The 21,241-nt window shown below is 39.8% G+C and overlaps 2 protein-coding genes across 17 annotated transcripts in view; one reads left to right on the top strand and one right to left on the bottom strand.

The window, feature by feature from the left end:
* CTNNA3 (catenin alpha 3) overlaps positions 1-21,241 on the top strand; it is a 939,042-nt gene that overhangs the window by 271,018 nt on the left and 646,783 nt on the right. The window contains exon 1 of one of the 16 annotated variants that reach the window (XM_065553437.1): positions 10,843-10,861. The exons of the other annotated variants lie outside the window; for them this stretch is intronic. The gene's annotated coding sequence lies outside the window, so the exon portion shown is untranslated. Of the gene's footprint in view, positions 1-10,842; positions 10,862-21,241 lie in introns of those variants that run through there. 16 annotated transcript variants of the gene reach the window in all.
* LRRTM3 (leucine rich repeat transmembrane neuronal 3) overlaps positions 674-21,241 on the bottom strand; it is a 141,802-nt gene continuing 121,234 nt past the window's right edge. The window contains exon 3 of the mRNA XM_008163053.3: positions 674-1,630. Coding sequence (XP_008161275.2) covers positions 1,421-1,630 — 210 coding nt within the window. The 3' untranslated portion in view covers positions 674-1,420. The remainder of the gene's footprint in view (positions 1,631-21,241) is intronic.

Raw genomic sequence — 21,241 nt, 5'->3', positions numbered from 1 at the left:
TCTATGAGAACATTGAAGAGCTATTTATCTTTACCTTTTGTTCCAAATTATTTTATCTTTTTAACAAAGTGGATGTTTTCTGCTTTTGAGTTTTTTGTAACTGTAACCATTAGAACATGCTAAGAGTAGTATAGCTCTGCACAGAAAGGACAAATAATGGAGGGCCTGCTCCCACTGAGGTCAATGGTAATTGACTTCAATGGCAGTAGGTTTTGGCCCTAATAAACTGCTTGTCAACTTCTGACAGTTTTTTCAAAAACTTATGTGGGAGGCAAGAGGAAAAGTTCTGATTTGTGTGTGTGTGTGTGTGTGTGTGTGTGTGTGTGTGTGTGTGTGTGTGTGTCATCCTCAAGACAGTTTTGAAAATGAATCCTAATATGTAGAATGAAATCTTAAAATAAAAATCAGATGCATCTGAGGCGGTGGATGGTTACTTTCAGTGCAAATCTTGTAAAGAGACAGCTGACTGTTATGGCTACCCACCCATTTTATCCTGCAGTATAATGAAACTTAACAAAACTGTATCCTTGTCAGTTAACCGCTGCATCTTGTAAGTGTATGAAACCTCGTTGCTGTGGTTACTGCCTTTGTCTCCAGTGTTGATTTATCCATGGTTCATTTTTTCTTTAATACAGTACTATACAAAGGAATAAAATAATGAGTCATTCAGAAATGTGTTGTTAAAATATCCCTCTTTATCGTTACATTTCGCTGCTTTAGAATTAACTTTCACAGGCTGTTAATTCAAGGCAACAGTTAAATCTGAGAAGAACTGTTAAAAATTCTGTGATTTTTTTTTTCATTTATAAGAAAAACTTGTCTATGTAATTGAAGAACTTCTTACAAGTTTGAACAATTAAACCCTTCTTTTAGTTAATGTATTATTTCTGGTACAAGTAGATAAAATTCTACATGGTAAGCATGGTAAAAATTGTGCATGTTCTGCACAGCACAGAATTTTAGAGTAAAGTTTTCTGGGCACAAAAGCAGTAACAAAACTGTCCCTACAAAACTGAGTAACTGAATAACACAAGAAATAATTTTTGTTAATTTAAAACTTTAGAAACTGAAATTTGTAAAGTGAGATGTAATTCAGTTCTGGTACTGTACATAACAGCTGTTCTCAGTAATTGAAACTTTACAATATGAAAAATACATTAGATCTGTACAGTTTTTACAGGTAGGTAGGATGAGTTTTGAAAAAAGATTTGCTTCAAGGGTCATTCTCTGCTTTATGTCAAAAATACTGCACAACTTAGCTAATTACAAATTGTAGACTTGAAACAATTCATGTCTTCAGTGTAACTCTTAGTTCTATTTTAATTGAACAGGGGTTTCAGAAACCATTTCAGAATATCTTCCTCTTTTGTCCTTCAAGTTACATAGGTTTGTTGCAGTCCTCTGTTACAAATGAAATCAGTTAAGCTAGCTGCTGACTGTGTTCACTGATTCTTGCGGCTTTTGTTATTGTGCTGAGATCCAGATCAGTCTCTAGGTGTGTTTCCATTGTTTCTTCCTGTGCATTAGATTCATAGGGCTTATGAGCAAGGAGTTCATGATGTACACCACAGTAACTTATTGTGGGTTGGTCATAGGCGAGAAATGTTGACACATTCATAGATAAAGGTATCTGGGGAAAAATGGATATGAAAAATAGCCAGTTAGCAAAAGACATAATTAACTTTTATGATGTGAATTTGATGGTGCTAAAAGTGAATATCTAAAAACATTGGCTAGAGCGAAGAATAGTGCTTCCTGTGAGAACTTCCCCTCACACCTTTGCCAATGTTCTTCAAACTTTGCTGGCATCATCTTTGATGCCTAATGCTGGGCCTCAGGATTTCTTTGTAAAAGTTTGTGTATGGCAGAGGAGCCACAGAAATGTCTTAAAAATGCAAACAAAAGCAAATAACCTTTCATAATATATTTAGCAAATGCAAAATGTAAACCACAAAAATATATAGGGGACGGGGAAGATACATTACTGAATTGGTAAGACATGGAATAGTTTAAGTGGGATTTACCTAGCTGTCCAACTGCAAATAAGTGACTAGTGGACATTTCCAGACTTGTATCAGATTTTGTGTCAACTTTACAATGTGGATAAATATCTATTACAGGTTACCACTTTATTACTATTTATGACTTAAGGATAGATTTGAATCCAGCAGGTTTCCATAGGTGAAAGGCCTATTTGAAGAAATAGATATATTTCCTTATTTGGAGCCTCCCCCCCCCCCCCCCTCACTTCTTTTCATATAAATTAGGATGTCATTTAAATTTTTCTTTTTGATTATTTTCATGAGGATTTCAAAGAATGTCATATATAGTTATCACAAATATATTTCAGAACCAGAGATGAAGAGAAGAGAAGAATATAGACCTTAACTATAAACATTTCTACTAGCAATTCTCTCTCTCTAATAATATAAATCTGAAGGATGAAAAATACAAAAAATAGTTATAGAAAAATGGTTCATCTGAGTAATGCCTGTATAGTATTTTTTAAAAAGATTTAGTCAGCTATCAACTTGCATTTTATGTACGCCACAGAGAACAGCTTGTAGATTTGTCACTTTTATTGTTCTGTTTCTGCTCTAAAATAAACCTGTTTTGAAGCTTGACTGGAACTTTATAGAACTAAGTATAAAGACAATTCCAACACAGAGACTTTTATTTAATGATGGTTGCTATTGACTGAGTATGATATTTTTAATTTTTTTAATTCTAAAAGCATTCCAAATATTAAATGGTTGAAATAATAAAAAGCATGAATATTTCCCCCTTGCAGTAGCAACTTGATGTACTGGGGATGCTGTATTTTAGCATAATTTCAACAAGAGAACAGGGTTCAGAACACAATGTGTCAGAGCAGTAAAATTTACCACTTAAAAATGATTTTTTTACCAAATTCAAAGAATCAAAATAAAAAAGTCTCTTTTTCAGCATAGTTTTAAATTGTATGCAACTCATCTATTATGGCCTGTGGTACATGCTTTTTGTCTATCACTCAAAAGTTTTGGTTGATCCCATGTTTTTTTTTTTAAAAGTAGGGCTAAAATAAAATCCTGCTGGCATTAAACTTTTTGTAAGTGGGACCATGAGTAAAAACTTGGTGCTGACTGCAGAATGCAAGCCCCAGTTCAGTAAAGTATTTAAGAACATACTTACATCTCGTTGATTTTAGGGCTTAATTCAGCTCCTAGTCTTTTTATTAAATTCCACTTTGGGAATAGTGAATTGGGATTGGTCCTTAAATGATTCCTCAACATTTATATGACATTAGGAAAACATGTAAAATTAGACTAATTTATCAATTTACAATATTTATTCTCCAGTCAGATGTAATTCTTAATATTGAAGAGAGTGATTTCCCCCCCTTTTTATACTCTGTCACTATCCTGTGCTTGTACTCCTTATGTAGTCAAAACTTAATTAATTCAAGCAATTCTGCATATGCTCTGTTCCCTAAAGGACAGGTAACAAAGTACAAAACATAAATATGGAATTGAATCCTAATAGAAATGTCTTCATGGTCTCTTAGATTTTAATGAAAAACATATCCTTCCTGTGTCACTCTTTTTGGTTTTCATTACTAGTGCATTGCTGTGATGCTAATTATCCTATATACCTGTGGATGCTTTCACTATCATATATATTTCTAATCTTTTTTTTTAACATTGTTAAACTCTTGGCTTAATTGATCCCCTTCCCATGCTTTAAGGAATGATCAGACTTCTCTGGTTCAGTTAGGTGGAACCCAGCTAAGGGAATTACCTCTATTGCATCTTTGCTTCCTCTTATCATAAGACTAGCTCCCTTAACTGGAGGTTCAGAACCACCAATTCTGAGGTGGGCCTTCTCTATAGTATCCCTATATCTGCCACAGTAAATAATCTCATCTCTCTCTCTGCTACACTATTTCAGCAACTCTGGCTTTAAGCATCTGTGCTTGGACCCTGGGAGCCACAAACTGCTTCTATTACGTGTGTACATGTACCATTTAGCCATAAGGCAAATAGCAGTACTTTTTTGCATTGTGCAGGGGCTAGCCCTCCCTACCTGATTAATTTGCTATTGGTGTTCTAGTCTAGGTCCAAACTTAATATGGGCTTTGTACTCTGTGGTTATGTGCTAAGTTTTAGCTTTTAGTTCTTTGAACGATGGTCCCTATGTGTATATCACTGTGGGGGTGCACATGCACCTAAGACCAGAAAAATTGTATTTGCAGTTTTTGTGCTGCCTCATGCTCTGAACTGAGGGCATAAGGGAAGGCACAGACCACCTCTCTAAGTTCTTTCTACCACACGCGGTCTGAGACAGAGCCCCTTAGTGTCCACAGCTTCACTAGGATTCCTTAGTGGCCTTCCTGAGTACTATCATCTCTGCTGGAAGAGTGGGTGAGCCAAGTGCCCTTATGGTGGACCCTCCCTTCCCGGCCTTTCATAAGGATAAGGTTTCTTTGATGTTATACCCAAAGTTCATTCAGAAGGTTCCCTTCCAATTCCACATAGCTCATGTCAAGCACCTGCCTGTTTTCTAGCCTAACCTCACACTACCATTCTCTGCATGTCTGTCGAATCTTAGCTTTCTACCTGCAAAGGACATGACCCTTCAGTCTCCAAGACTTTGTTTCCATCTCTGAATGGATGAAGAGGAAGCAATCTCCTCACAAAGACTTTCTAAATGAATTTCAGATTGTGAACTCCTTTGCTGTAAACTCATGCAGGCTCTTCACCTCAAAGTGTGAGGGTCCACTCGGCCAGACTTCTCTTCAGGGTGTTCCCCTCCTGGAGATCTATGGAGCAGCACTGTGTGCTCTGTGCATACCTTTACTAGACTTTACACTGGGATACAGGCCTCTTCTGTGGACATGGACTTCTACAGCAGTCCTGCAGTCTGTGGTGTAGCATTGTTCCTCGCACACTCCACCTGGATGAATACTGTTTGGGAGTCACCTGCAGTGGACCATTACTCAAAGAAAAATGAAAGGTTACTTCCCTTCAGTAAATGGAATTCTTTGAGATGTGTGGTTCCATAACCCACCTCCTTTTGCTTTGCTTCAGATCTTTTCTTAAGGTGATTTGTGCAAGAGAAGGAACTAGAGAGGCAGTTGGTCTGTGCCTCTCCTTATGCTCTCAATTTGGTGCCAAGGAGGCACAGGACACCAGCACGGGTCAACAGGTGCTGCTAGTAAAAAAATATCCAGTCTTAGGTGCATGGAGTGCATGTGCACCCCCGCAGTGGAATGCAAGTAGGGAATCACACATCTTGAAGAACTCCAGTTACTGTAAGATAAGTAACCTTTCTTCTTTTGTTTATTAAATTTAATCCGATGGACTTTTTCTACTCCACTAACAATTTATTAAGCTGTCTACCTGAACTGCTGAATTGCAACTCAGTCCAAACTCCCCTGTCTTTTTTCTGTGTCTTGCAGTTTCAAGGGTGCCTCAGCTAAAGAATAGGTGCTCACTAATTAAATTTATGTCTATGTCTAACCAGTTCAAAGAATGGGGACTTTACACCCACATGAAAAGAAATCTTTAAAAAAAATTGTATGTGTATAAGCTTTACAATGACAACATTCCTTTTAAGGTTCATTTTATTTGTGAAGCTTGGGGCACCCAAAGGACAACCAAGTGAAGTTACCATGTGAGAACTAGAATAAATCTGTAATGAATCCACAATGTCAGCTCCCACATATTGTAATCTTGACAGTCAAGTAATCCTTGATGTGGAGAGATCACCCTTTTGGAAAAGTGAGATGTAATTCAATCAAACACTAAATCTGTCAGGAGAGGGTCAACATTTTGTTGAATTATGTTGCATTGTAGGAAATTACATTGTCCTGGACCCATTTAATTAGGCTACATTTTAAGTAACTTAATTCATCTGGGAATCATCCAGCAATAACTTGTATAGTGCAAGTCATGATTCCTTCCTCCATCATTTCCACCAAGTAGAGGATTGTTGTTGCTCCACTCCCCCAACAGCTGGTCTCCAGCCCGTTGTTGAGATCCCACTGCCCTCCCTCATATAAAGGCTGGGGAAAGGGAGTTGTATCTTTGTGACTCCTAATGACTGGAACAGCAATCCCATCCCCAGCTTCTCTAGGGGATACGTTCCCTTATACTAAAAGTGGAAATAAACTTATCAGGGAACTGAATGCTCTATGGAATGAATACCTGCATTGGATACCAGTCATAAGGAGGCACCACCAAATACCTTGGCTGCCTCCTCCCAGCCTAGTTCCCAGATAATTAACAATTCCCTCAACGTCAGCCAAAAATATATCTGCTTCCTTGTCAAAGAGGTGTACCCCAACATCCCTCAATAACTCAGGTACTAAATATAGTTTTCGTGGGGTAATTACTGATCCTCCCATTCCCAATGATTTCACTCATCTGGCCTTATCAACCTGTGGTGGCCTGCTGGCTCCCACCATTCCCTTTGAAGCAGCATTTCAGCCTAGTTTACAGCCATATCTGGGAAAAGATCCTGGATCTACCTTAAATCTTTTAGTTCCCTAATGATTAAGTCATCCCCCTTACAGAATTCACCTTGTCATCAAGGCTCAGCTGTGAACATCCAGGGAAACTGACTGCCCGTCTCTAGGCTCAATATTCACAAATCCAAACATCAGCTCTCATTTTCTGTTCCCTGTAGTATTCCCTTCCATTCATGTCAGTACAGAGCTATCTCATCACTGATGCCCAGCAGTGAGTTTCCAAGAGGAATTGACCACCTGCTTGTGGGCCAAATGCACAATATTATGCCTGCACATCCAGTCACCATATCTTTTGTACCTGTTTGCTTGATCCCAAAGAAAGAGATAAACAGGAAGAGTTTAACACATAACCCACTGAATTATCCTCCCCAACAGGGGTCGCCATACCCTTCTATTTGGATGCTATCACTGATAGACAAAATCTGTTGGGCTCCTATTTCAGACAAAGTTGTGGATGTAACCAATCCAGTTCTGAATAAACGGCATTCTATTTCACCAGAGGAACCTCAACAATACATGATCTTTGACAGTGCCATGAACTGAAATATCCTTTTCTGAGGTAACTCCCTTCCTCATGAAGAAAGAGTGGCCTGGCACCAGTAGCCTTGACACTAGCCCAGTCTGTACTGCTTGACTGGGTATCTCAGACTTCCCACATTTGCTTCCCTTCACTTTTTTTTTTTTTTTTTTTTTTGACAGTCTGAGAGTCAGGAGGTCAAATCTCTGCCCCACATAGCAGATCCCTAAATTTCAACACCCTATCTGAATCCTTCCTTCCTTAAACTCCATATTAGCCCCTCCAATAGCCATGACATCACAGATTATAGTGTCAGATTCTGAAAGGGTTTATCCTCAACTGGAGTTCAGTAAATTCTTCCACACCCCAAATATATACCTGAATGACCAAGGTGTCTAGTTGCTTTGCACTAAGACAAAATTGGTCAAGAACCAAGGTTCTATAGCTCTAGAGGTACCTGAATGGGCTCCTCTCTGGAGAAATTCATGTTTTATCCACTAGAAATGGAAAATATCACAGCAGATTTGTTTACTGCTACATTATTTAATACATTTATTTTGCATATTTTAAACAATAGATTGTTGATTTACCTCACAGTTTGTGAAGGTTCATCTAGAATAATTTGGTCAATAAGTACATATTAACTAAAATATTCTCTAAGGCCCTGATCCTGCTCCATGTGGATGGAGCCCCTCTGTATCAGCAGAGATGCACCCCTCCACCCCACAGATCCAGTTGCAGGATTAGGGTCTAGAATTTAGCACAAGGACTTTTTTGTTTTGATTTATTATTCTACAGTTCTTTTTATAACTATAAATGTGATTAATATATCCCACTCTGAAGGAAGAAATTTACTGAAATTCAGATTGTCCCAATATCTATCATAATCCTGCAGAATATTTAATTACTGTGTTTGACCTTTTAAATTAATTGCATTTTATCTTAGAAAAATCTTATTTTTTCTCTTGATGACACATTAAGATTAGAAAACATTTTCATTTTATAAATTCTCAAGCACGTGTTTAAACTTAATCAAAAATTTAATTATTTCCATGTGTTATATGACAGCAGTGAGTTATTCCTTCTGTCATGTAAAATATCAGGTAGGCACTAAGTGAATGATCTTAGAAGTGGACCATAATTGTTCAACCATTCCTAATAATACTTTTCAGTATTAAGTGGCATAATGATTAGATTTAGAAAAAAAGTTGTAACTATTTAATGGTTAATAGGAAGCTGAACATCCCGCATACTGATTTTTTGGAACAAACATATTGAGATTAGCTAACATATTGGGATAGGGATTAGCAATCAACATTAACAGAAAACCAAGAATGTAAATCATATATGCCTTGTTTGTTTTGTATTTATGAAAGATTAATCAATTAAAAAGATGGTGTTCTTTGATTTATGGTTTAAGATCAGGCATACACACGGGGAAAGTTACAGAAAGCAGTTGATATTGATAGCGATATTGAATGGTAAAGTTGGTTGTATATTATAGTCCATCACCGAAAAATGTTGTATATGCTATCAATGAGGAAGTGTAGGTGAAAGGTGTCTAACACCTTGATCGTCATATATGGTGTTCAAGCAGGTGTTTTAAGATTTTCCTGCGGTACCACATGACACTTTAGTGCAATGTTCATATATGTTGGAAATACATCCATAAGGCTGTTTGCTTCTTTTCTGCATGTGTATGAAATGTGTATAGCATAAACACACCCAAATATTAGGATACTGTTCCTTCTAGAAGATGAATATATTCAGGAGAAAATGTGATCACACTCTACCAGCTTGAAGGCTAACAGTAAAGCCCATTACAAAGTTATATTTTTGTAGGTGTATCTTTTTATTTTCTCAATGATTAATTTGAAATACTTAAGGATGAAGACACCATAGTATATAGTATGTGGTTGGTTATTCATATCTGTTTGCTCATAAAAATGCATGAATCACCTCTACTTTCAAACAGCCATCTCCACCTTTTTATTTTTGGTGGCTCATTGTATAAAGCTTTTTGTGTTTTTCTTAAAATAATAGAACTGAATTTACCTTGAGAGGCACTGGGAAATTTTGAAGCAAATGCGATGAGCAAAGAAGAGACCCTTGAGTAGCATTTCATAGCCTCTCCATCAAAATTTAGTGTTTGCTCTCAAATTAAAATATTGAGCATTCTCTTTCACAATTCAAAATCGATTTCCTACAATAAATTCATAGCATCTGGTTTGCAATATCTAAAGGCAACTCCCAACTTTTCATGTGCTGTGTATTTATACCTGCCTACTGTATTTTCCACTCCATGCATCTGATGAAGTGGGTTTTAGCCCACGAAAGCTTATGCCCAAATAAATTTGTTAATCTCTAAGGTGCCACAAGGACTCCTCATTGTTTTTGCTGATACAGACTAACACGGCTACCACTCTGAAACCTGAAATTTTCAAGTGTCAGTTTCACTTGAACAGTAAACCACCTATTTCTTCTTTTAATCATAAATACTCTAAGGATGGATTATGCCCCATTTTATGTGCCACTGCAGGGCAAAGGAGGGACAAATGACTCCCCAACACCTCCTTATGTAGCTTGGTTAAGGACAGCTACAATCACATTCCTCAGAGCAATGCAATAGGGAGTAGGCAAAGTAATGGTTCCTGCCACAGTCTGCTGACCAGCTGTGTGTTCATGGGAGAAGTATGTTACACCTCTTTAATAAGTGTAATTTCTCTCCCATCTCAAACAGAGAGCCTCAGAGGTACTGTGCTTACTTTTAAAATACTGTGACCAAAATGCTAATGCCCATCAACATTCATCGTCTTCCTCACCAAGTGCTTCACTTGGCAAATTGCAGCACTTAGGTCAAGATGACTAGAGCTGTTAATGGGTCCTAGAAGTGGTGAAAATAGCATGGAATTATCAGGCTGTTTACAATCCTTAACCAAAGCTCTAAATATCAAATCCTGACCACATCCTCCAGAGGTTGGGGACAGTCCCTCAGCACAGCAGAAGAGCTGTAGTTCTGCTGCAAACAGGTAAGGTGCTAGGGGCCTCTTCAGGTTGCGAGGAATATCCATGTGCCATGGATTATAGCTCCACAGGGGCTTCAGGTGCAGCATTAAGTAGGGTCAGGGCTGGAGGATCTGCTACTTTGTGAAGGGCAGCAGGGGCATAAGGGCTGAGGAAGCCAAATCTCTTTGGTGAAGCTGTGGATTGGCTTACTGACAGTCCATGGTTTAAGGGAGAGGATCCCACCTCACTGTCTGCCCCTACAGAATCTCTGATTGACTTACTCAGGGCTTGTCTACACAAACAAATAGCCACCAAGAATAATTATTCCACACTAGCTCGTGATGTGGACACTCTTATTCTGCACTAAGGATATGTCTACAGCAAAAGCTGTACATGGGCTCGAGCTTGAATCCAGCTAGCACAGGTAATAATAGCAGTGAAAACAACATAGTACAGGCTTCAGAGCGGGCTAGCAAGCTGAGTAGGTACCCAGGGTCCATGCTGGGCTTGTATTATCTGCGCTGAAGCCACGGCCGGCTCTGGCTTTTTTGCCAGAAAAAAGCCTCCCCCCGCCCCCTGGCGGGGAGCGCAGCAGGGGAGGGAGCTGAGCCCGGCCGCGGCCCCACTCTCCCTGGCTGGCTGGAGTGCCGCGGGGAGGGCGGCGAGCCCGGCCGGGGCCCCGCTCTCCCCGACTGGCCGGAGCACCGGGAGGAGGGTGGAGAGCCCGGCCGGGGCCCCGCTCTCTCCGACCGGCCAGAGCACCGGGAGGAGGAGACCCAACGGAGCTAATCAATTTATACCATCTGACCCAGAATCTCCCATGGTTTCAGGTAAATGTCAGGGTACTGAATGGAGAAGACAAGTTGAAAAATAAGCGCTAGGGGACCACCTATCTTAACATTAACAGGGCCTGCAGGAATTTGTTGAAAATCCCTGTAAAGTTAAACAGGGATGATGCAGAAAAAAGCAGACATCTCAGCCCCACAGCCTCCAGCTGCGGCATGTTCCCTCCTAACATGCACAGCCCACTCAACAAGGAACATTCATGGAAAGGCTTCTTTGGGGCCAGGAGGAGGGAGAACCATGTGGCTGTGCTGACACTCCCTTGTTCTCTGCCCTTTGGGCCTATTTAGTCAGATTTCTGTTGCCTTTTTCTCACAGAAGCAGAAGGCAGCATATGGCCCTCAATCCTTTATGCCTAGCCACACTCCTACCTCCATTTGGAACCCAGACAAAATATTATACAATCTGGCTTCCAATGCAAGATGCACTATTACCCATATTTCAGTTGGAATTGTTAATGCAGAGAAATTTAACACCACATCTGTCAAGACAGATGAGAACTGTGCAGGATAATGCAGTTTATGTAATTAAAATCTGTGCCTATATGTTGGAAATAATACTTGAGGCTTGGTGTACATTTTTGAACAGTTTTGTTGCAGTTTGGCAAGTGGTACCCTAAACCTGAATAAAGCTGTCTTTCTCACCCACAGCTGTGAATCTGAATATCTGGCCTGGTGCATATTCTGTACTGTTGTTTTATGAATTTGTCTGATGTATTTAATCAGTTTTTATTCAATTTTATTTTATTGGTACTAGCAACATTAGAATGAAAGTGAATATAAAAGGGGGAGAAGAAACATTTTAATTTTCTTTGCCATGTAATAAGAGGGCATGCTGTTTACAATAATGGTCTCACCATCCTTTTCTTATTTATGTCTTCTGAGTGGGGCCCTGGTGGCTTTTATCCCCCTCTTGGAGGTCTTTGTGGGTGGATAGCTGGTCTGATAGTACTGCTCCCCCCTTCCCTGTCTAATGAAAATCTCAGGGTAAGGAGATTTCCAGATCTTTCCATCTCACACAACAACTCATTTGTACCAGGTCAGGAGAGAGCTAACTTTGCTTCATTTGGTAACCTTGGGCTTTTGCAGTTTGCAGTCCTGGCGCACAGATGTCAGCTCACATTGCATGGTAATTAGACACAAGAAATATCTGTCATGCTAGCTTTACATATTTTCTTTCCTATTATTGTTGCTTGTTCTGATTCTGATAGGTCTCTAAATGTTCTGTTCTCTAAACAACCGGTTCCTTCTACATTATTCATTCAAATAATAAGAAATACTGCAGCCTTTGTGATGATATATTTCATCCCTTGACAGCAATTCTGGAGTAAAATCCACTGGATTGTTTCATTATTAGTGAAGTGTGAACTTCAAACTCTTTGGCGTTTAGATTCAGATCAAGTAAGCATCCAAAAGGTAGAGGCTTATCTTAAATTTACAGTTCTGAAGCCTTAACATTGCAATTACAATTCAGGGGAGCTCCTGTCCTGCAGGCTGCATTTCATTGAATAACACTGAGTTCCTGTAAAACAGAACAAAAATGCTCTGTTTTCCTGTGAGGAATTTTAAGACTCAGCACTGATTTGAGCTAGAGAATCAGTACGTTTTGTATTTCTGAGATTAAGATGCAAAACAGACATTCTTTTGAAAATTCAAAACTACTTTGTTCAGTCCTGATCAGAAATATTGTCCAAAGAGGTGTCATTGCAATATTTCTGCACTCAGAGTTTCGATTTCAATAGAGCCTGAAAATACAAAGTTGCCTAAAAATTAAACAAAATTACTCATCTGTTCCCTTAATACACCTTAGACCACTCATGAGGAATTATGACCAGAAATCTTTTCTGCTGCTCCTAGCCTAGTCCAGACTATGGGAGCCCATATGCATCTGCAACATGACTAGTTTTCACTGCTATTCACATGGCTTCACAGCTGTTCACCTCACTATATATTTGCTTAGTTAGTGCTAAAACATAAATTACTCTGTTCTTTCAGCCTACCTACAGAGGAGAGGGAAAAGTATGAGTGACTTAAAGGAGGGCAGAAGAGGAACAGAAGTCTCTTCAAAGAAGAGAGGGAAAGAACATACAAGTGACACACACAGGCCTCATAAAGGGCATGGGACAGAACTATGTTGGTGTCTCTCTCTTGTGAGTGAATATATATTGTTGAGCTGGCTGAATACAAAGTGTATGAGAATAGACTAGGGTGAGTGAGTGTGTGTATGCGTGCATATGTGTACATGTATTCGGGGAATGAGTATGTTGAAGAAATTATGGGAGGAGTGGAAAGTAAGAATATGGGCTTTGGGAGAAAATGTAATATGCGGAAACAAAGATGACAGGGAAAAAGGTGGAGAGAAGACATTGGAAGTCATAGAGGAAAAGGTATGTCAAGATATACAATGAAAAAAGAGAGGAAGCGGAGTGAAGGATGGAAAAGGGAAAGAGAAGAGATCAAAAGCAACAGAACCACAACAGTAAAATGATGAAAATGCAACTAAAATGCTGAATGAAGGTTTCAAACCATCAGAAGAGTGATGTTCTGGAACTGCCTTCCAAAGGAGCAGTGGGGGCAAAAATCCCAAATGGCTTCAAGACTGAGCTTGATAAGTTTATGGGAGGGGGTGGTATGATAAGATTGCCTACAATGGCATGTAACTGATCTGTGACTGCTAGTAGCAGCAGATATTGGCAGTAGCAAATATCTCCAATGGCCAGTGATGGGACACTAGATAGGAAGAGCTTTGGATTACTACAGAGAATTTTTTCCATTGTCTGGATGGTGGGTCTTGCCCACGTGCTCAGGGTCTAACTGATAGCCATATTTGTGGTCGGGAAGGAATTTTCCCCTTGGTCAGGTTGGCAGTGACCCTGGTTTTTTTTCACTTTCCTATGCAGTGTGGGGCACGGGTCACTTGCAGGTTTAAACTGATTTGAGGACTTCAGTATCTCAGCCAGAGGTTATGGCTCTACCTCATGGATGGGTGGGTGGATGAGGTTCTGTGGCCCGCAATGTGCAGGAGGTCAGACTAGTTTATAATGATGGTCTCTTCTGGCCTTAAAGACTACGAGTCTATGTGACTATTATATGCCCAATCTTCCTTGCATTGAAATCAATAGGAGTTTTGCTATTGACTTCAGTAGGAGAAGGATCAATCCATGAATTGAAATTAAGTACATTTTTCATGACACTTGTGAAGAATGCTGATTGTCCCAAATGAACACCATTGAAGTCTTTATGCTATGCCACCAGTTATTTAGTTTATGCCATATATTTAACATATTTTAAAAAGGTGCTAGAGAGTTTTTTTTTTTTTTATAATTTTATTTTTTCATCTCCTGTCTGTAAAACCAGTCTGCTTTGGTTATCATGACTAAATTGGAACAGGCTTTGGAGAAATAAATACCTACATACCAAACTGATGGGTGTATTAAACAGGTAAAGATTAGATCAGAAAAGAACTATAATGGATCCATTTTATAAACCTCTACAAATTATCTACATTAATTTTTTTCCATAACATCCTGATTTCAGTCTGTGACCTACCATGTGAAAGACAAATTTTGACTTGCAATAGGAAACCTCTCAAATCCTATCGTTCATCGCTCATTTTTTATCTCCAAGAAACTTCTCGCCTTTCTCCCTTTCACCCTTCACCACCAAAAGCCTTGCCCCTCACAGCAAAGCAACGATCTCGCCAACTACAGTCACCCTCATGTGGTTTCTGAATTCTTTGCTTCCTCCCCAATCCCCCTGCTCAATCCCATGTTTCCCACCACCTCTCACATTCCCAGATCTTTAGAGCACTGCAAATCCACAAATATCCATTTTATACCCACAGATATCTGCATCTGCAGATCGTGGATGGATGCAGATCCAAATTTTATATCTAAAGCCCTGAAAATCCACGAATATCACTAGATAGCCACATCTGCGGATGCAGATATCCGTGGACCATTTGTGTGGATCATGGGTGGATACAGATCCAAATTGTATATCTAAAGCTCTGCATTATATCCACAGATATCTGCATCTGTGGATATAGATATTGGCGAATCATTTCTGCAGGTCTTTCTTATTCTTACCACAGACTGACCACTCTTACCTATTTCTGTCACTTGTTACCTGCTTTCTCAGCCCTCCCATTCCCCACTCACCTCTCTGTCTGACTCACTCATTCACTCAGCACCTCATATGCCCCGGTCTCCACTCACATGGACTGTGGTTTTACACCTCTATCTACCCACGTCATGATCTTTGTCTCCCCCTCTCACTGTCATCGTCCCCCCCACACTCTCTCCATCTGCCTCTTAGGGGCCTGCTGGAAACTGTCTGCCTGCTCACATCTTGCCACACATTGACCTCTCTCTCTACTCTTTTCCTCCCCGCGATCCACTATCACTGGGTCATAAACTCCTGCCCTGTCCTCTCTATACTGTAGTTACTTCTCACCCCTAATTGTGAACCGTCTTTCCCCAGTCCCTTCTGTGACAGTGTACCTCATAAGGCTTTATGGGGGGGGTGCTTATAAATGTATGTATGACATAACTGGAATATGTTTTGTGCTGCCTGTGCCATGTAATACATCGCTGTAAAGGTTATGGTCTACTATATCTGTTCATCCTATCTGTACACATATATCATTTTCTACTTGAGGTTAAGAATATGGGCTGTATACTTGCTTGGTTTCTAAGTAAGCTTTGTGAAGCATTTGATCAGTTTCTTTAGGAAGGAATTTGCAAGGTTAAGTACCTGATCAGGAAGAACTTGGGGAACAATGAATCTTGGAATGCTCCAATCCACATAAGAAGTCTTCCTGGAGGCATACAAGATACCATGTGGACAATGGCTTCGGCCTGTAAAGACTGAGTCATGCAGGGACATGTGACTTGCCCAGGTGACTCCAGAACTCCATCTTGGAGCTGGACTTTGCATAGGATGGGGGTCTCTACCCACAAGAGAGAGTCTATTTAAACCTGTGGGAGACCCCTCCATTTTGTCTTCAGCTGGCTAAAGAAGGAGCCTCTCCACCCCCCCCCCAGGATACTTGAAGGAAACTGGAACAAAGGACAGTAACTACAGGGGGTGTGAGTGATTGCTGGACCCAGGCTAAAAGGAGATTAGCCTGTGAAAGGGAGCATTCTGGAAATGGTGAGGATTTTATCTGTATTTAGTTTGATTAGACATAGATTTGTGCATTTTATTTTATTTTGCTTGGTGACTTACTTTGTTCTTTCTGTTACTACTTGGAACCACTTCAATCCTACTTTCTGTATTTAATAAAATCACTTTTTACTTAGTAACTTACTCAGAGTGTGTATTAATACCTGGGGGAGCAAACAACTGTGCATATCTCTCTATCAGTGTTATAGAGGGCGAACAATTTATGAGTTTGCCCTGCATAAGCTTTATACAGGGTAAAACGGATTTATTTGGGTTTAGACCCCATTGGGAGTTGGGCATCTCAGTGCTAAAGACAAGCACCACTTCTGTGAGCTGTTTTCAGGTAAACTTGCAGCTTTGGGGCAAATTATTCAGACCCTGGGTCTGTGTTGAAGCAGACGGGAGTGTCTGGCTCAGCAAGACAGGGTGCTGGAGTCCTGAGCTGGCAGGGAAAACAGAAGCCGGGGTAGTCTTGGTGCATCGGGTGGCAGCTCCCAAGGGGGTTTCTGTGATCCAACCCGTCACACCTTTCCACTGCACTCTGCCATTCTGGCCAGGCCTTCTTGCTTACAACTGTCCCCCAGACTGCCCTCTGCTCCCCTAAATCCACCTTGCTGTGAAGTACCTCCTCAAACTGCTCCAGTGCTCAGTCCCCCCACTTCACATCTGTAAACAATTGTCCCATCAGCCCCCCCCACCCACTTACATCTATCACCCATCATTGCCGCTTGCTGTGAACTGGCCTCTTCAGATGCCCCGCATGCTCTTTCACCCACCCCATTACTGGCATCTGTCACCCCCAGCTTCCACCTTTACTGCCCTCTGTCAAGACTAGACCCCACCCTACCCTCACTGGGATTTGTGCCACTCTGCTATTCCCTCTTCACTGTCCTCCATAGGTCCATTCTGAGGGGGAATTAGTGTGTGTGTACACACAATGCCGCAGGCGGTAGTTTCAGCAGGAAAGGAAGTAGATGATGTTGGTGAGATGGTCAGTGTGAGAAGGCTTTGTGAGGGATGGTTTTTAAGGAAGGATTTAGAGGAAGAAAATAGCACATGAGGAGGAGGCTGTTCTAAGTGTCAGAGAAGAGGACACAAAGCCAAATGACAAGGATATTAATGGACAAGGTAGGAGTGGGATTAGGCAGGAGCGCAACCAGTATAAGAGCTCATGTGTTTTGAGTGTATGTGATATATACCAGCTTCTTGGCCTTCCTGCTATTGACTGCTGTTCAAGTATTTGCATATACTATGTTAAATTATATACAAAAAAAGCCGTAAGATTCAGCACCTTTCTCTAGTCCAACTACAGTAAAAAGGGCAGGTTTTTTTGAACTACAGACTCTTGGACCTGTCATGAGGCATACAATATTGGGACTGATTTTCAGTTTTCTAAAGTACTTATCTTAATGAATAAAATGTGTAATAAAACTTGACTCTAGTTCTGACATTCTACAATACAATATTTTAAATTGAAATGATATATTTCTATAATCTGTTTATTAAAATTATCTTCAATGAACATTCTCTCTGCCTTCCACAGTTTTCCTTGCCATACCTCAATGAGCTTGTTTCAAATTCAAACAGTATAATTCTAATGAAAGGGAGAAACTAACCAGCTGATATTTTTTTCATCGCTATAAGATAAAAAGAAAACATGTAATAAGAGCCTAGTCCAGCAGAAAATGAGACTCCCATGCTGCTGGGCTATAAATATTTACTGAATTCCTGGATTCACCAGCTAGTGGCTACTTTTGTATCTTGAGGGAGAGAGTTCCTTTTAACAAATACTCCAATAAAGATCCAAAAGCATTACCTCTTCTTTTTTTATTGCAGTTAATTTGGCCACTGTAGTATGCTGCTTGGTATGAATATGAAATAACCCTTCTTTTGCAGAACTTTGGATCCAGAATAGATGAACCTATTGGGGGACTTGATCCTGCATCTGTGTGGGTGCTGGACTTTGCACATGTGGAACTCTCTATAGGATTAGGGCCTTAATTACAGTTGTAAAGTTCTGCATACAGGTCTGTCGCATCTTACGCGCATTTAACATACGCGATTTCAGGTTTACGCGGTCGGCAAAAATTAAAAAATAAAATAAGAGAAAAATAACAATTTTAATACTGTATCTGTAGTGCGGGTGATTCCGCCCGCCATTGAACTCAATGTAATTTTGACTATACGCGGTTTTTCGCTTTACGCGCTAACCGCAGAACGGAACCCCCATGTAAGATGAAACTCGCCTGTACGTGTAATATTAAGACCAGCCAGTGACAGAAGTGAAAATAAAACTCAGACCCTCCTAGCTCCTATACCTGTGTTGAACCAAAGTTACTTTTGAACATCTCAATTTGTGGCTGTGCAGTTTTATACACTGTAAAGGGGTCAAACTTTCAGAGGATAGGTGGCTTAGCATAAAATCAGGTCCTTGTAATGTGTTAATAATTGAGGTACCCCAAAATCACTGGTCAACTTTGAAAATCTTGGCCTGTGGCTTTTGGAGATCGACCACTCTCTCCTGTTATTTTTTAACTATATCTCTGTATTTACCACTTTTTAAAGTCAAAATTCCAAAAGGTGAAAAAAGTCAAATTACACTAAATCAATTGGAGAACAATTTTGCATGATTGCCAGAAAACATTTTCACAAATTTCACCCAGCTTTAGTTGTACTTTTAAAAAGAAAAGAAAGGCTGTTGTTTATTTTCTGTTTTACAGTGAAATATTTCCAACCGGTTCAAGCAGTAACTAATACCTTTTCAAGAAATGACAAGGTAGGTGTGGTAATATATTTTATTGGGCCAACTTCTTTTGGTGATAGAGACAAGCTTTCGAGCTGTACAGAGATCTTCCTGAGCTTGGGGTAGCTGGAAAGCTTGTCTCTCTTGCCAACAAAAGTTGGTCCAATAAAAGATATTACTTTGCCCATCTTATCTCTTTCATATCCTGCAGCTGATATGGCTACAACACTGAATTTTTAAGGCTTATAAGTAGCTTCTATCCAATAACAATAATGATCCTTTAATATATTTTAATTATAGTGCTTGCTGTGAAGAAGAATTTGTATTGTTTTCCATGCAGAGGGCAACCTTTTCCAATTTGGTCTATGGGATTTTGTGTGCGCGAACTAAATTTCCACACAGCTTGGCTTGATTACAGGGTAATAAATTCCATAGGAGTAAAGAGTTTTGAACAGTCTTTTGCGAACGTGAGCCTGTATGCTATTTGTTCCCATCATTTTTCTCTTTTATTGGATATACCTATTTATTGCATCCAATACCAAAGTCTCTCTCTCCCACTGCTCCAAAGACTTTAACCTTGCTCTATTTTTTCTCCCATGCAGTAAACTAGGGTTTTAAAATAGTGTCACTGGGTTGCACATCCTCTGCTAGGTTTCAGTAATTTTTCAACTCCAGCATATTAGTCTTTGGTTACTGTGCTCTTCCTTCTTAGAATAGGAACAGCATTTGCAGGTACAGTAGCAGATAAGGAAGTGGAAATCACGCACTTATTCATACTGAGTATATCTGGCCCAACTCTCTACAGTCATGTAAGGCCCACGGGCACTGTAACTGGGGTGGTCCCACTGCACAAGGGAAAGAGAGAGGGCAAATATAGCAGAGGAGAGGTCCTTGTGCTAAAGCGTGTTCCAGCGGCCTCCATTTGTGTCCGTGCAAAATGAGAATTTTGGGGATAATGACCAGTGACTTTGCAATCACAGTGCAAATCTTCAGGCTGCAGGAGAATTCTTGTATCCCCACCGAATTCCCCTATGCAGAGCTGGTTTGTTTGGGATATGTGTAGGGACAAGAATTTGTCCCTACGGCAACAAAAATGGCAATATGAGAAGCAGATGAATTTTAAGCTCATACTGAGGGAGCTTAATTTTCTATGTCATGCTTTGCGTGCTCTTTCAGTGCCTGATTCTATCTTCGTGCTTCTAGTGATTCTGTATAAATTCAGCTTTAGGTCTTGCTTGATTAGTTTATACAGTAGTAACACACAGTATTTTCTCTGCCAGGTCACTGCTTAACATATTTTTTTTGTCTCTTTGTTATGCAGAGAATGTAGTCACCACTGTGTAAGCCTGAAATATAGCTTTTGTATCAACACATGTGGCAGTGTACTCTGATTCTGAGCAATGTATGGTGGGAGATGTTTTCTTTAGAAAGAAGTGTATGCAATTATGTTCAAAATTAAAGGTCAACATTTTTGAAATTGTGTCCAAAGTAAGGCATCTAAATCTGTATTCAGCCTCCTACATAAGTGCCCTGAATTTTCATGGGTGCTGGGTACCTGCAACCACCTTTGACTTCAATGAGACTTGTGGGTGAATACCTAGTACTTTGGAAAATGAGGCCATTTTTCATTGAGGAACCTAAATATAGGTTTATTTCCCTAATTTTAGGACAATAGGAATTGCCATACTGGTTGAAACCAATAGTCTAGTATTCTCAGTCTTTCACAGTGGTCAGTACCAAATGAAAGAAACCCTGAAGTGGGCAATTATGAAATATACAGTCCATAGGGGAAGCTTCTTCTGAACCCCCTCAGCTAGAGATTGGCTTATGCTTTTCAAACATTTAGGTTTATTTTTAGGCATCCAAGACTGAAAATATTGGTTAATGACAGTTTATCCCAGTATTCATTAGAGAGAATTTTTTAAAAAGATAGCTTATTTCCCACATTGTGAAAACGAAGTGTAAACATTTTAATTACATCATTTTCAGTATAATGGAGCCTTAATTTGACAGTCTGTCTATGGTGAATGTGACTTTCCGTTTTCTTTTTTTAAAAAGGAAAATTAGTTTTCTTTGTGATTCAGTTCAGTGAGAAGTTTATTTTCATAATCACTAAGAAATTATGTTAGCTCTACATTATAGTTCAGGAAATTAAGAATAGCTATCTGCACTAAAACACACCCCAAATTTGAGTCCAGTTACGATTTTTTTAGAGTCCATATTCAGTCTTTTTATATCTGAAAAGGTAGCTAATCTGTATGCTGATGACCTTGAATTATGCTTTCAACTATGTAAATTTTTTGCTATCTCAGTGACTCCCTAACATACCTCAGAGAGTTCTACAGGTGCAGCTGGATGTATTGTGTTAAAGTCTGAGAAGTGCTGAGCACCTGAAATTTGAATTTAAGAGAAGAGGAGTTGCAGATTCTTGTTACTGCTCAGGATTTGGTGCATGGCTG

Source organism: Chrysemys picta, chromosome 7, assembly GCF_011386835.1.
Source record: "Chrysemys picta bellii isolate R12L10 chromosome 7, ASM1138683v2, whole genome shotgun sequence".
In the NCBI taxonomy this organism is placed as follows: domain Eukaryota; kingdom Metazoa; phylum Chordata; order Testudines; family Emydidae; genus Chrysemys; species Chrysemys picta.
This window is presented reverse-complemented; position numbering and strand designations above follow the sequence as displayed.